The sequence below is a fragment of the Antechinus flavipes genome, chromosome 1 (assembly GCF_016432865.1).
Source record: "Antechinus flavipes isolate AdamAnt ecotype Samford, QLD, Australia chromosome 1, AdamAnt_v2, whole genome shotgun sequence".
Lineage (NCBI taxonomy): Eukaryota > Metazoa > Chordata > Mammalia > Dasyuromorphia > Dasyuridae > Antechinus > Antechinus flavipes.
The window spans coordinates 496,731,691-496,745,951 of NC_067398.1; the positions used below are offsets into that span (position 1 = coordinate 496,731,691).

The window sequence follows — 14,261 nt, forward strand, 5'->3', positions numbered from 1 at the left end:
ATGTCATCTTTCCAGTCTCTCACATCTTATTTTATCACCCACCATCTGCCCTTCACTGATACTAACTGCCTGACTTTTCCATGAATAAGACACTGCGTGGAATGCTTTCTTTCTTCATCTCCACCTACTGGCTTCCTTTGCTTCATATGGCAACTAAATTCCACCTTTTATAGGAAGACTTTCCTAGCCTTTTAACTCTGGTGCTTTCCTTTGGTTATTTCCTATTTATCATGTATATAGTCTATTTGTATATTTCTTCCTCCATTAGATGGCAAGTTCCTTTAGAACAGGGACTAATTTTTGTCTTCTTTTGAATTCTTAGGGCTTAGCACAGTACCTGGTACCCAGTAGGCACTTCACAAAATTTATTAACATAGGGTACAAAGTAAGAGTAAGGAATTGAGGATGACACCCAAATGTAAGCCTGGGTGAATGGATGGTAATCTTTCCCTTCACTAACACTAAAGCCCATCTATTTAAACTCTTTGCTCTTCTGTTGATCTAACCCTCCTGACTTTTCCATTTTTATTGCAGTCTCCCATGTCTTTGAATGATCTCCCTCCTTATCTGCTTCCTGGATTCCCTGAATCCAACTAAAATCTCACCTCCTAGAGTAACCTTTCTTCTGCTGATTATCTCAACTTTATTCTGTATATCATTTTACTTGTACATAGTTGTTTGCATGTTTCCATAAAACTATGAGGTCGTTGAGAGCCAGGCTTTTCTTTGCAGCCCCAGTGTCTACCTAGCACAAAAGAGGCACTTAATAAATGTTTATTGACTGACCTTACATCCCCAGGGCTTTGCATAGTACTTAGCAAATAGCAAATGCCTAATGCTTATTTACTGGTTGTTTTCCTCTGGACTATTCTCAGTTTGTCACTATCCTTCCTAAATTATGGTGTCTAGAACTCAACACAGTAGTCTATATATACTGTTTGAGTATATAGGCCATAATGGAACTATCACTTTTCTCAATTAGAACAGTATGCCTCTCTTTATGAGGCACAGATGAACTATTTTGGCTGCAGTGAAATTGTTAATTCATTATACTTACAACTTGAGCACCCAGAATCTTTTTCTCATAAATCCTTAGCTATCTGCAATTACTGCATCCTGAATTTTAAGTGTATTATATGTTTAAAATGTTTTTGCTGGTAGGATAGAGACCTGTATACTAGGTATAACACTGCTTTTGAGGAAAAGTGAATTCTGAGCTTCACATCACAAACTTAAAGGAAAATTAAGCTTTTAGTAAATTGATTATTATTGATATTGGTATGATAGTTTTAATTTATTAAGTAAATTAAACTATTACAACACAAGCTGATAATTTAAGCTTTATACAACCAGATTCCTACCATTATTCTTAACACGATAATTCTTAACAGTAAAAAAACATGTAGTAAACATGACTTATGATTCTTAAACCAGGTAATAACAAAGCCAGGTAAGACAATAAATATATGGCAAAATATCATAATGTTAGTAGTGCCAAAACTCAAAGTGACTGAAGCTGAAGAAAGACGCTAAGGATAGCAGAGAAGGCTTTTAAAATTATATTAGAAGGAAAAGGAGACCAAAGAAGAGATACAACATTTGCTTGGGATGAATGCGACAATGGTAACATGACAAAAAAATAAAACTATCCATTTATTTTTTTGTTTTCATTCAAAAGAAAGTTATTTTTATTCTGGAAACAAAGGAAGAAAAATTATTAACAAAGAGAGTGGATACCCAAATCACACCTTCATGGGTTCCAGTCACATGGCCCAGAAAAACTACATCTTTAGGTCCTAAAATAACTGGAAGAGATGACTGCTGACCACTGTCAGTAATATTTGAAATATCATGGAAAACATTAGTACCATAAAATTGGGGGACAAATTTTCTGACTTTATAAAAAAAATTGTCTGGAAACTACAGGCCAAGTGAGTTCTGACTTCAATTCCTGGTAGAACTCTAGAATCAATAAAGAAATGATCAGCAAATACATAGAAGTGGAAGTAGTGTTTATAAAGAGCCTACATAACTTCATCAATAACAAATCATGATGTGGCTCTTTTCAACAGAGGTGATTCAGGCCAGTTCCAATGGTGTTTGTGATGGAGAGAGCCATCTGCACCCAAGGAGAAGACTGTGGGAATTGAGTGTGGATTACAACATAGTCTTTTCACTTTTTTGTGGTTTCCTTGCTTTTTGTTTTCTTTCTCATTTTTTTTCTTTTGGATCTCATTTCTCTTTGCAGCATGATACTTGTGGAAATATGTATAGAAGATATGCACATGTTTTGCAAGATGAATATTGGAAACTATCTATGCATATGTTTTTTTGGAGGAAAAGCTTATTAAAAAAACAAAGAACAAATCATGCCAGCCTAAGCTCATTTCCTCATTCCAGGCCCAGCCTCTATCCACTGTGCCACCTACCTGCCCTTAATAGGATAAATGTGAACAACAACAACAAAAATAGAATAAAAACCTCACTTCCATAAATATAAGAAAAATATGGAAAGACAATAGTTGTTCTGAAAAAAATTTGGGGATCTTAGTAAACTGCAGGCTCAGTAATGTGATGCAATATTCTCCCCCCCCCACCTCCCCACCAAAAAAACAATCTGAGGTTACATTAGGCAGAACATAGATTCCAGGATGTGATGATCCCAGTGCACTATGTTTATCAGACCTCATTTGGGCTCGGTTAATATGGAGAAGGGCAACCAGGATGGTGAAGGATCTCCAGTTTGTAACATGAAGAAAGGTTGAAGAAAGTGAGGATGTTTTAACCTGAAGAAAAGAAGACTTGGAGAAACACTCTACCTGTGATCAAATATTGGCTTTGCTCTGATGAGTCTGAGAATAGAATCAGGAACAATAGGTGCAGTTTTAAAAGGAAATCAATTTTGGCTTGAGGCCAGAAAAAACTTTGCTACAATTGGAACCCTTTCAAAGTGGGATAACCTTCCTTTGAGAAGTCATGGGTTGCCTCTCCTTAGAAATCTTCAAAGAAAAATTGGAAAACCCATTTGTTGAGCAAATTACAGTACGGATTATTTTGTGTATGGATCAAACCAGAGGGCTGCTGAAATTTCTTCTGACTTTCAGATTCTGTGATTCCTTCAGTAATATTTCAGGCATGGTCATAGATAATTTATTGTTCATGAGATCCATATTACATTAATTTGCCCAAGTCTCAACTTCCCAGTCAAATTGAGAATTATATCACCCACATTTTATAATTTTTGCTATGTGAAATTTTACATCAAAAGTCATAAAGTTTATAATTTTCTTCACAAATTTAAAAAAATCAATAATTAAAATGCAAATCATCTTAAAGATTTTGTTAAATGTATTCATTTTAAAAAATCAAAAACCCTACCAAACCTATGCAGTTTTAATATAATCAAAGGTAATAGATTTATAGAGTGTTAAAAAAGAGAATATGAATAACCATGAATCATCCAGACTTACATACTAGATCTTGAACTGGTATTCATTAAGATTACTTTAATTAAGCAGTTTAAGTATCTATTTTGTTGTTATTACAGTAAGCATCATTCTAATCCATGCTAGCAAATTCATCCTTAAATATCCATGATTAAGTTGTTACCCTAGAAATAGTTCCTACCTCCCAAAGACTTCAAAGGTCCATTTTTTCATTTAGTTTTACTAAGCAGAATAGTCCAATGTTGTTATTCTATCATGTAGCTACAAAATGAATTTGAAAAATATCAAAATAATTTACTGCTTTAAAGTATTTTCTAAAAGCAAACATATTGATTTTTAAATTATAATACATTTTTTAAAGATCAAAAATTATCAAATCAAGACCAGTTAATTAATGACACCTAAGGTAAAGTATTTATTAAGTCAACTTCACTTATCTCTTCCAATATCCTCAATCCTAGTTGGGAAGTGCCCAGTAATGATGAAAGTAAGTCTCTGGGTTCTTTTCATAATGCAGTTTTGTATACAAACAACATTCTTTTGGATTTTTCCTTCTACAATATAATTAGGGACATTTTTTCCCTCAAAAGCCCACAAAAGGTAGTAATAACTCCTTGCTTTCTCTTGTTAAAAGATTTCAATCACAAGTGTAGTAAGAAAGGAAAAAAATGCCTTAAGTACGCAGCACTTATGCATATAATTTTTAAAACAATATTTTCCAAAAAAGCAGATTAAGCCATTATGTAATAAAACTTTATTAACAGAAAGATATTAGCACTTAATTTTAAAAGCTTAGAACTTGCTAAGCATTCTTAAAAACTCAGACTAATAAACAAAATCATTCTTGGTACAGAAATTAAGCTATATTCACACAAAAGACTTCAAATTCCATTGAACATATAAGTCTAATAATTGTGGGAGAGAGGGAAATGGAAACAAAATGTTACCATGAGTCAATAAAACTTATCTTCTACTGAATATATTGTATACTGAATTGATGATACTAGCATACTAAACTTAGTAAAAAGAAAAACTTGTGAACTCAAGACAAAATAAGATTATTAAAAAACACCATGCAGACTTAAAAAAAAAATGTTAATGTTAGAACATAAAAGACTTCTTTTGGGAGGGGAAGGGTTAGGGGAACATCTCACTGTTTAAAGACTGAATCCTCCTTTGAAACTAAACAGGCATAATTATGTAAAATTAGATCCTCTCCCCAGATATTTCATACATGTGACTTAGTATGAATATAAACAGAAGTATTCTACTAGTATAGCTTTCATGGACATGAATGATCAGTTTTTTAAAAATAATTTTCAAATTGAAATCTACAAAACTTCCTTTTCAGAATTACCAATGCCCAATACACATATGCAGTATCTAAATGATGAGACACATATGTCTACATATACTGACAGACACAGGCACACTGTAATGGTGTAGTGGTTGTTGCCAAGTCAATAATTCTTTCAAGGCACTAAACAATGATGTGGGTGGGGTTTTCTAAAAATGTAATAAACATATAAGAATTTGCTTAAACTGTTAAAAAGCCCTGAGTCAATTTTAAATGACTGCAGTTATAATTTTTAAAGGAAGTGACATGTGAGGAGGGAAGAAAAGATGTAAAGAAACAAAAAAAATTTTTGTTTTGGAGGAAATTAATTATTCAAGCAGCCTACAAAATGGAAGAGAACAATATGTGTTAATACTTGGCAATTTTATCATTATACATTTAAAGATCAGTTTTAACCTTTTATTATGAATTTAGGCACCAAACTTAAGTGAAAAAAAAAACCCAAAATAGTGTCTTGGGGATGGTGTTTTGTTTTGTTTTGTTTTTCCCAAAACACCACCACTACCAAAACCCTCCAGCTTCAGACTTCCATTTTCCTTTGACCTAAAGACTAGAATTGCGGGAAAATGTAACACTTTGACAGAAAGGAGGTAGAAAGTTTCAAAGTCTTAAGCTAAGAAACATTAACTGATCAACACTAATTGTCCATGTTTCTATTATTCACCAGCACACACTAAAGAGAAAATTCAAATAATCTAAACATTTTTTCTACTATAGCAAAACAAACAGATCAAACCAGCTTTAGAAAAAAGCTTCTTCAAACATTGTTTTAAACTAGCCACAAAATATCATTCTTAATACTGTTATAATTTTGCTTACTTGAATAAAATTCCATCCCTATATGATTATCAACTGATATCAGTGAATATTCCTATTACAACATATGGGATAATGCCAAATTAGGTTCTTCTGTTTTAGCAAAAATAAATTGACAAAGATTTTAAGAGTCTATTTACCCTTTTACTATTAAGTCATCTATTTGTGAAAATGTTATAACCCCATTCAATTTCAGAGCTAACCAAATTTTTGTTTGCAACTTAATTTTTTTTTTCCTGGTTAAAAAGAGGTGAAGGGAGAGAAGAAACAACTGTTTCAAAGATGAGACATTTTTAAACTTTCTCCAAAATAACTATGAAAATGTGTAATTAATAATGAAGGGAAGGACATTGTTTTCAAACTGATGGAAAGCCAAAAAAAAATTTTGTGAGGGCCACATTTATCAATAATTTAAATCTTTTAGTTAAATCATTAAGAAATCCAAGCAAGTTACTATTGATAGAATTTGTTTCCTAATTTACATAGACCTAGAAGAAAAACATTTAACTTCTCTAGAATGAACAATAATTGTTAACACTTCAGTTATTTATGAGAGGGGCTAATTATTTCCCTTTTGGACCAAATCAAAAACCATTTTAAGCATGTGATTTACAAAGCAATAGGCCATAACATAAAATATGATAAAAACTGATTTTATTAATTAAAATGGTTTTTTTGGTATTAAATACTTCTCACAAGCTCACCTTGGTAAGACCTCCACCATCCCTTTTTTCTATGTTCAGACACCAAACTCTTATCACTCCTCTGCATTTTACCATCTCTCTTATGAAATCCTACCACTAAGTTTAAGTGAAGACCCTATGAAAACAAGGAAGGAAACCTGACTGAACAAGGCAAGAGTCATTTGGCAGCATACACAATCTAAATGGCACAGGTACACTGTGTGCACATATGGCAGAATTAACTTCTTAGGCTACCTAGATAGTGTGCTTTGATATAGATATAATTTGAGTTGTACAAAAGCAAAAGATTTAAATATGTTAAAAATGGTCTTGCAAACAAATCAGTCATTTAAAAATAATTTAGGAAAGACTTTGACAAACACTTTCATAATTAATCAATTTGTAGTGTTTTAACTTTTAGCATTATCTTAATCCAACCTTAAAACTGTATTACCTATTATGCCAATGAAACTAATGGGTAGGTTAGGACTAATAGTATACTAATAGAATTTTAATTTGCACTAAAGTTTTTATCTTGGGAATGAAAGTTTTTTGCTTTTTACAAGATATGAATATGGTACACAGCAACAGGAACAAGTACATTAAAATGATTGTTTTTAAAGAATAGCACCTTCAGTAAGTTCTCATTTTAAACTTACTAATATTATTACAAGAATTGGCAGTGTTATAACAGAAAACTACAGTTTTAATACATAGTAAAAATAGACAAGGTGTAAACCATATTCTGATATCCAAGTAACAGGGATCATGTTTTCTTTAAATTTTCTATCTTCCCCAGCACTCTGCATAACATACAGAGATACTTAATAGTTGTTAAATTATATTGTGTTTTTTTTTCTTATCACCAATTTTAACATCTACCTCTAAGAAAATGTCAAATATAGAATGCCAGATCAAGTTACAGTAGTGATTATATAATTAGCAGAAGAATGTGATAATATTAAAATTCTGGCACAACTTTCAGACAATTCTGACATACCAGAAATGAAGATTTTTTCTATCACTGGATTTTGAAAGCTTGGTGATTGATAGGTCTTAACAGAAATAATTTAAGGTTGGGATGCTTAATAATTTGTTAAATGGAATGAATAAAAAGGATTAATGATAATGAAATACACATTTCCAGCTAAATAAATTGGGATAATTATCCTAGGATAAATCAGGTAATACAACATGTAAAATTATGATGTCATACTTATCCCCTCTTAATTTTCTCTCAAACAAAAACCTAACACACCCCAAAACGCAAAAAGGTATTAAATGCACTGAAAAGAACATCAAATGAGATTGCTGGGAAGGAAGTGATGAAGGAAAGGGAACACACAAATGAAGATCATGCCTACATTTCAAAAGTAGGGAAAATGGCATTGACCAAAGTTACACTAATAGTATTTGAGATCTAGCTTCCCTAGTTCAAATTAGGAACAACAACAACCACCACCAAAAAAGATGTTCAAAATAAAAAAATCAATTTAATACAATTTCATAGCTAATGTTTGGAAATTCCGAATTCAAGTTGAAGTCATCAAAAAGGTTGGTCACCTAACTCAGTGCAGTTTGATACTGAATATACATACTACTTGATTATGCAGAAGAAATGAAGAATTAAAGAAATGGCACAATTGTGACCATGATTCTGAAAAACATTAAAGCAAAACAAAATCTAAATGGCACATCTTTTCTAAAACTAGAGTTTTCTAAAGATCTGACCAACTAGTAAGAGTTAAACAAATTGAAAATTGTTGTTTTTAACAACAATTTCCTGGTGACAATAGGATAAAAAGAGATGGTTAATAGAATGAGAAATAACTCATTAGGAACTATTGTTGGGAGATACAAAACTGAGGCCAAAATTTCAAACAGCTGGAGAACATATTAATTTCTACTCATCATCTCTCACAAAACCAAAATTACTAAAAACAAAAGAGCTTTCAATTGATCAAAACAGAAGTGTTATCTATTCACAAAAATAACTTTACAAATGTAATAATTGACACAAATCCATAAATCCATTAAATAACTACAAAAACATAAACTTTGGGACAGCAGTTTACAATATTGTATTTTAAAACCATAAAAAAAGTATTGAAAATAATTTTAAAGGGCAAAAATTCCTCTTTGAAAATAATTTTAAAGGGCAAAAATTCCTCTTTTAAAGTAAATTCCAAAACTAGGAGTCAGGGAGCAAAGAAAAGGTTTGTTGAATAAAATTATTATTACCAAATTTAAAATTATTACTACAGCCCTCATGTTCACCAAAATTAGTTTACTTAATCAATCAACATAATACTTAGATATTTGGAAATAGTATTTGGTAGAATTTAAGTTTAACTTTTACTGACCCCTTTGACAGTTTAATGAAGCCTAGCGACCTTTTCTCAAAATAATGCTTTTAGATATATAAATACATAGGATTTACAAAGGAATCGGTTATATTGAAATAAAGACTTTTTCCCCCCATCAAAGTTCACAGATCTTCTGAAATCTATTATTGGATATATTTGGCATCCATAGACCCCAGATTAAGAGATTCTGTACTTTCTAATTAGATATAGTTGAAAAACTTTGAAGAAGGAAAGTGTTGCTAATATAAAGGTATTTTTCTAAAAAAATTTAAAGTCCACAGGAGGAGTGTATATATGTGTGTGAGAAAGACACACACACACAAAATAAAAATCTTGACTATTGAAGTCAGTCAATTGTTACTCTAAACTACTGACAATGCATATTTGTACAGCAATGGAAGGTCTGAAACACAGCCAAGAATAGTGTCCAAACAAATGATGTCACCAATAAAAACTATTCCTATTCTTGTAATGACCACCATAATCCAACTCTTCCCCAAAAGATGAAAAAATTTTTACTTTGTTCTTAAACATTTTCTGGAGAGTGCTGGAAATAATAAGTGAAGTAATTATGTGGAGATACAAAAACTTGCAAATTCATATATTCCCAGTAAGTTAGGGAGATAACTTTAACATGACATTTAAGAGCTATGCAAATACACAGAATTAGCAACACTGTCAAAAGTAATGGAACTGATTTGCAAGAAGAAAGAAATTTGCTGCCTTCTGGAAGATTCATTGTTCTAAATGTGCTGAAAAAGTTAATTTATTAAGAGAAAACTCAGTGGCTTGTAAAAGGAGCAACTACTTTTCTTAATGCTCAAATCAAAATCAATTGGTAATTATGTTACTGGAGTATTGGGGTGAATATACCATGTATTCACATTTTTCTATAAGACTTAATAAGTGTGATAGGTCATAGAAGAAGGGCAGTATCTTTTAATAATGGTCAGAAGCTGCACGCGCACACACGCATACACTCACACATACATACACAAACACACACAAATAATTCTATTCTGCAATGCTGTAGGGAAATAATCCTCAATTTTTTTTCTTCAGTTCCCCACTGTGATTGCCCATTCTTATTTTTTTCAACAAGAGCATCAATTGATTACTTTTCAGTTTAACTGACAACAGTTATATGACTGATTTTTCTTTTACAATCTAAGAAATAAAACTTAAGAAGTGCATTATTTTCTCATATTATTGGGGGAAAAAACTGAAAATTAAAGTTAAAACTGGAAGTTAAATTTGAGATCTCTATGTCTTTAAAGTACAAGTCATGTGATCTTATACCCAAAGTTGAAAGGGACCTCAGACATCATCTAATTCAATTTCCATATTTTACAAATAAAGTAACTAAATTCCAATGAGGTTAAAGGACTTGCCTAGTATCACACAGACAGTAAAGTCTGATTCAAACTTGTGATTCCTAAGTTCAGTAGTCTTCCTACTCTCTCACTACCTCTCTCAAAACATTTCTCAAACTTGTTTACATTATGTAAAGCTCAGATTATATAATTATGGTTTTATGTTGGGTGTCCCAAAAGTCTTAATGCAGAATGAAGTTTTTTTTTTTTTTTTGAACTACATTCAAAATACACTAAGATTTTTGAAATACTAAGTTACTGGGAATATGTAATATAAATAAAGGTAAACGTTTGATTTACCAACTTCATTTGGTGCAAAATGGCATTTTAAAGAGGTGTTAATTTTATAGCATTTGTGTTAGGATTAGTGTGGGGAAAAAAGTGATTATTAATTTTGAGTATAATAGAAAACACAGAAAAAAGTATATCATCTAAGGGCTGATAAAACTGAATAGTAAAAAAAAAATTTAATGGAAGTAGTAAAGAATTAGGAATTAAATGCATTTTAAAATCAAACCATACTCTGCAAGTCTGTAATAAAAAATTGTTTTAAATTAACTGTAACTTACATGGATTTGATCCAGATTTCAAAATGACTGTCCAAATACTGTTTTGTGGTTTGTTTGGTTTTAGCGCATTCAGTCAAAGTTATTATAATGTAGAACATAGGCTATGGTATTATACAGTATTTCACTAGAATTGCCTTATCAAATACATTTAAATTTCGTTTAGCTAACAAAACACACTATTTCTCATTTAATACAAAAGGATCCTTCGTTCAATGGCTTTGCGGCAAATAGGACATTCACTCATTCGATCTCCACAGAGTTGACATGTTCCATGGCCACAGAGGAATATCATATTCTTCAGACGATCCAAACACACAGGACACATTGTCTATAAAGGAATGTGATAACACAAATAATTTACTGAGGGAACATTAAAATGCAACTTCTCACAACTGAGATGTCACGTTTTTCTCTTTTTTTGTTTTTTTTGAAAATCTGTTATTGTAGCCTTTTTAAAATTTGATAAGGAATTTAATTATAAGTGTCCTTTTTTCGTTATATATGGAGAGTACTTATTGGATGGTTCCACAATTTTAATTTTTAGAAAAAATATCCATGTTCTTTTAATATTTAAAGTAAAACAAGAGCTACTAAAATGAGAAATGTTATAAAGAATGTAAAAAATGGTTCAATATGGTTTCCTTGATTTTGCCATTACCCACAATGCACTATCTTCAAGAATTATGAAATTGAGGACATTCAACATGAGATCCTTTGCCTTCTGCCACTATCTTGTGCCTTACCCATTTCTCACATAATGGGGTGGCTTCAACCCTTAACAAGACAAAGACTTAAATCTCTTCAAGTGATCCCATTTCATCCCTTTTCCTCCAACAGACCATCCCCTCTGTCATCACCATTCTGTTATTTATTTTCAATCTTGTTCTGTTTACTGGTTCATTAACTACTGCATATAAAAATACTAATATCCTATCTCCCCTCCCTATACTAAAACAACTCACTTGGATCCTTCCACTCTTGCTAACTGTTGACCTACATTTCTTCTCCTCAATAGTTGTCTCCAGTTTCTCTATTCTTACTCTTTTCTTAACCCCTACAATAAAACTTCTGGCCTTATCACTGAACTAAATTGGCTTTCTCCAAATTTTATTTTTCACTGTCAAATTTAATGGTCTTTTCGCAATTTCATTCTCTTTGAACTTTCTGTAGCTTCAAATACTGCTGATTACGTCTTCCTCCTAAATAATCTCTTCTAAATTTTCAAGCAATTCCTCTCTCCTGGTTCTCCTACTGCCTGTTCCCTAGTCACTGCTGATCCTTAGGTATCCCTCAGGATTCTGTCCTGGGCCCTCTTCTCTTCTTTCTGTATACTATTTCACTTGGTGAAGTACACATCAGCTCCCATGGATGTAATTACCACCTCTACTCTAATAATGGTTCTTACCAATTCTCACAATGTCCTACACCAATCTCTCTGTTGACTTTCAAAGTCTCATCTCCAAATGCCTTTCTGACATCTCAAAACAGAAGACCAATAAGACATGTTAAACTAAATATGTCCCAAACTGAACTTACCTTTCCCTCTCCATCTTCTATCTTCCCTATTATTGTAAAAGAGAAGACCATCTTCCAGGTTGCCTTCAAGCTCCTAAACTAAGAGTGTCCCTAGATTCATCACTATCTCTTGTCCCTCATATCCAGAATTATTGTCAGAATCAACAGAGATAGTTTAGCATGGAAAATATTAGCAATTTTTAAGTCCCCAGAACCCCAATTCTATAAACAAACTTTCCTTTATAGATCTTTCCTTTTTATCTCTTTCTTGTCCTTTCCTTCCCTGAACTAAAACTCAGGAAAATAACCTCAGAAGACTAGCAAATCTCTCCCAATATATACTAGGTCAGGAAGTAGACAATTCTTTTGTCTTCACTGCCATTACTAGATCCTTCAGATGCTATCTTCACTCAGCAATCTCTCTTACTTTGAAGATCATTACTTTCATCTCTATCACCCTATTTAAATTATTAAGTAGTCATCTGCTGTGTCTCAGATTATTCCTCTCTCCTTTTTCAAGGAACTCAGAATCTGGCTCAAAAAACGTGTGTGTGTATGTGTATACGTGTATACACATACACACCAAAGTTCCCTAAAACATTCTGGCCTTATGATCTGTCAATCTCTTCAATTCTCATTATTTACTCCTTCATTCTGAAGAGACTACAGATTTTTGTGCCTTTGATGTTACCACCAAGATTAAATATTTACATAAAGATGCAAATGCTACTACACCCTTTGTAACCCAACATTACAATATGCTATTCTTCATCTCTCTGCATGCCTTAAATCTATTCACAGAATCCAGAAATTTCAAAGGTGGAAGGAATTTTATTGGTCATACAACCTATATTTGAAAAAGAATTCACAAGCTCTGTCTAAAGACCTCTGATAAGGACAAATCTATAACCTCCCTAAGTAAGCTCATTCCATTCTTGGATAGCTTTAATTATCAGTCAGCTATGCTTATGTAATGGCTAAATCATAAATCTACCATCCTGGAGCAAGCAAAAAATTTCTTCAACTGACATACTTGCAGTTTATCATGTCCTCCAACACTTTTCATCTTCCAAGATAAACATTCCTATTTTATAGGATCATACTCTAGAGTTGAAATGGCTTACAGAATCATGAATTCTTGGAAGAGCATGGAAGAGATCAGATATTATTAAATCCAATATTCCTACTGCATGACAGATGAGGAAACTAAGGTACTAAATTTAAATGATTTGACCAATGTCATATCATGAGATGAAATTTGAACTCAGGTCTTTCTAACTCCAAATACAAAATAGGGAAATCAAAGATCAAATACAATGCTGTGCACCCACCATACCATGCCGCCTCTCATTGGTTCCTTCAACCAATTTTCACATCATGAATCTGAGGCATTTTCTGTAATCTTGCAATTATTTTCTAGCTACTCTTTATCTTTTCATTGTCCTTCATCAAACCAGTGCACAGAAGTGAGCACAGCACCCTACAACAAGACTATTGTACTTCCTTATTCCTAGAAGATGTATTTCTTGTAAAGTAGTCTAAAATTTCATCAGGTTTTTTGTTTTTGTTTTTTTTTGGGGGGGGGGACGGTGACTGTTGATTATAATATTGAGTTTACAAGAACCAAAATTCCTGGATCTATTCCATACAAAATTATGTCTGTGAATAAGCCATGGAAACATAGTTATTGAATGTCAGAGAAGAGCTTTTAATAAAGATTTTCTCTGTTTACAATTCAAAATTTACAAATCTACTACATTATGAGTCTATTTCAAAAAATTTGGAAACTATTTTAAATGTTTTTATATCTTCTAACAGAAGGAATTTCAAACCAATATGATGCAAAATACTTTCATGAAAAATCTGTTGTTTTCTTCAAAAGTTAGCTCATTGGTTGTATATGTGAATTTCTTACATGAAAGAGATTCTGAAAATTTAGCCCCAATTTTAAATTTGTTTTAGAATGAATCTAGTTTCTTTCCAAAATCAAGAATTTACAAGGCCACAAGTATATTCAGAAAATGGATCTAATTAATTTTAAGTCAAAGAATTTTAATCACTTGATTGCATGTAGTTAATATATAATTCTAACCTGGCATATGACAATATGCATTTCTCTGCAGTACTATTTATTTT

The 14,261-nt window shown here is 32.0% G+C and overlaps 1 protein-coding gene across 1 annotated transcript in view; it reads right to left on the reverse strand.

The window, feature by feature from the left end:
• Positions 1 to 4,177: 4,177 nt before the first annotated feature.
• MIB1 (MIB E3 ubiquitin protein ligase 1) overlaps positions 4,178 to 14,261 on the reverse strand; it is a 158,448-nt gene continuing 148,364 nt past the window's right edge. Inside the window, exon 21 of the mRNA XM_051970353.1 lies at positions 4,178 to 10,938. Within this exon, the coding sequence (XP_051826313.1) occupies positions 10,798 to 10,938 (141 nt within the window). The 3' untranslated portion in view covers positions 4,178 to 10,797. The remainder of the gene's footprint in view (positions 10,939 to 14,261) is intronic.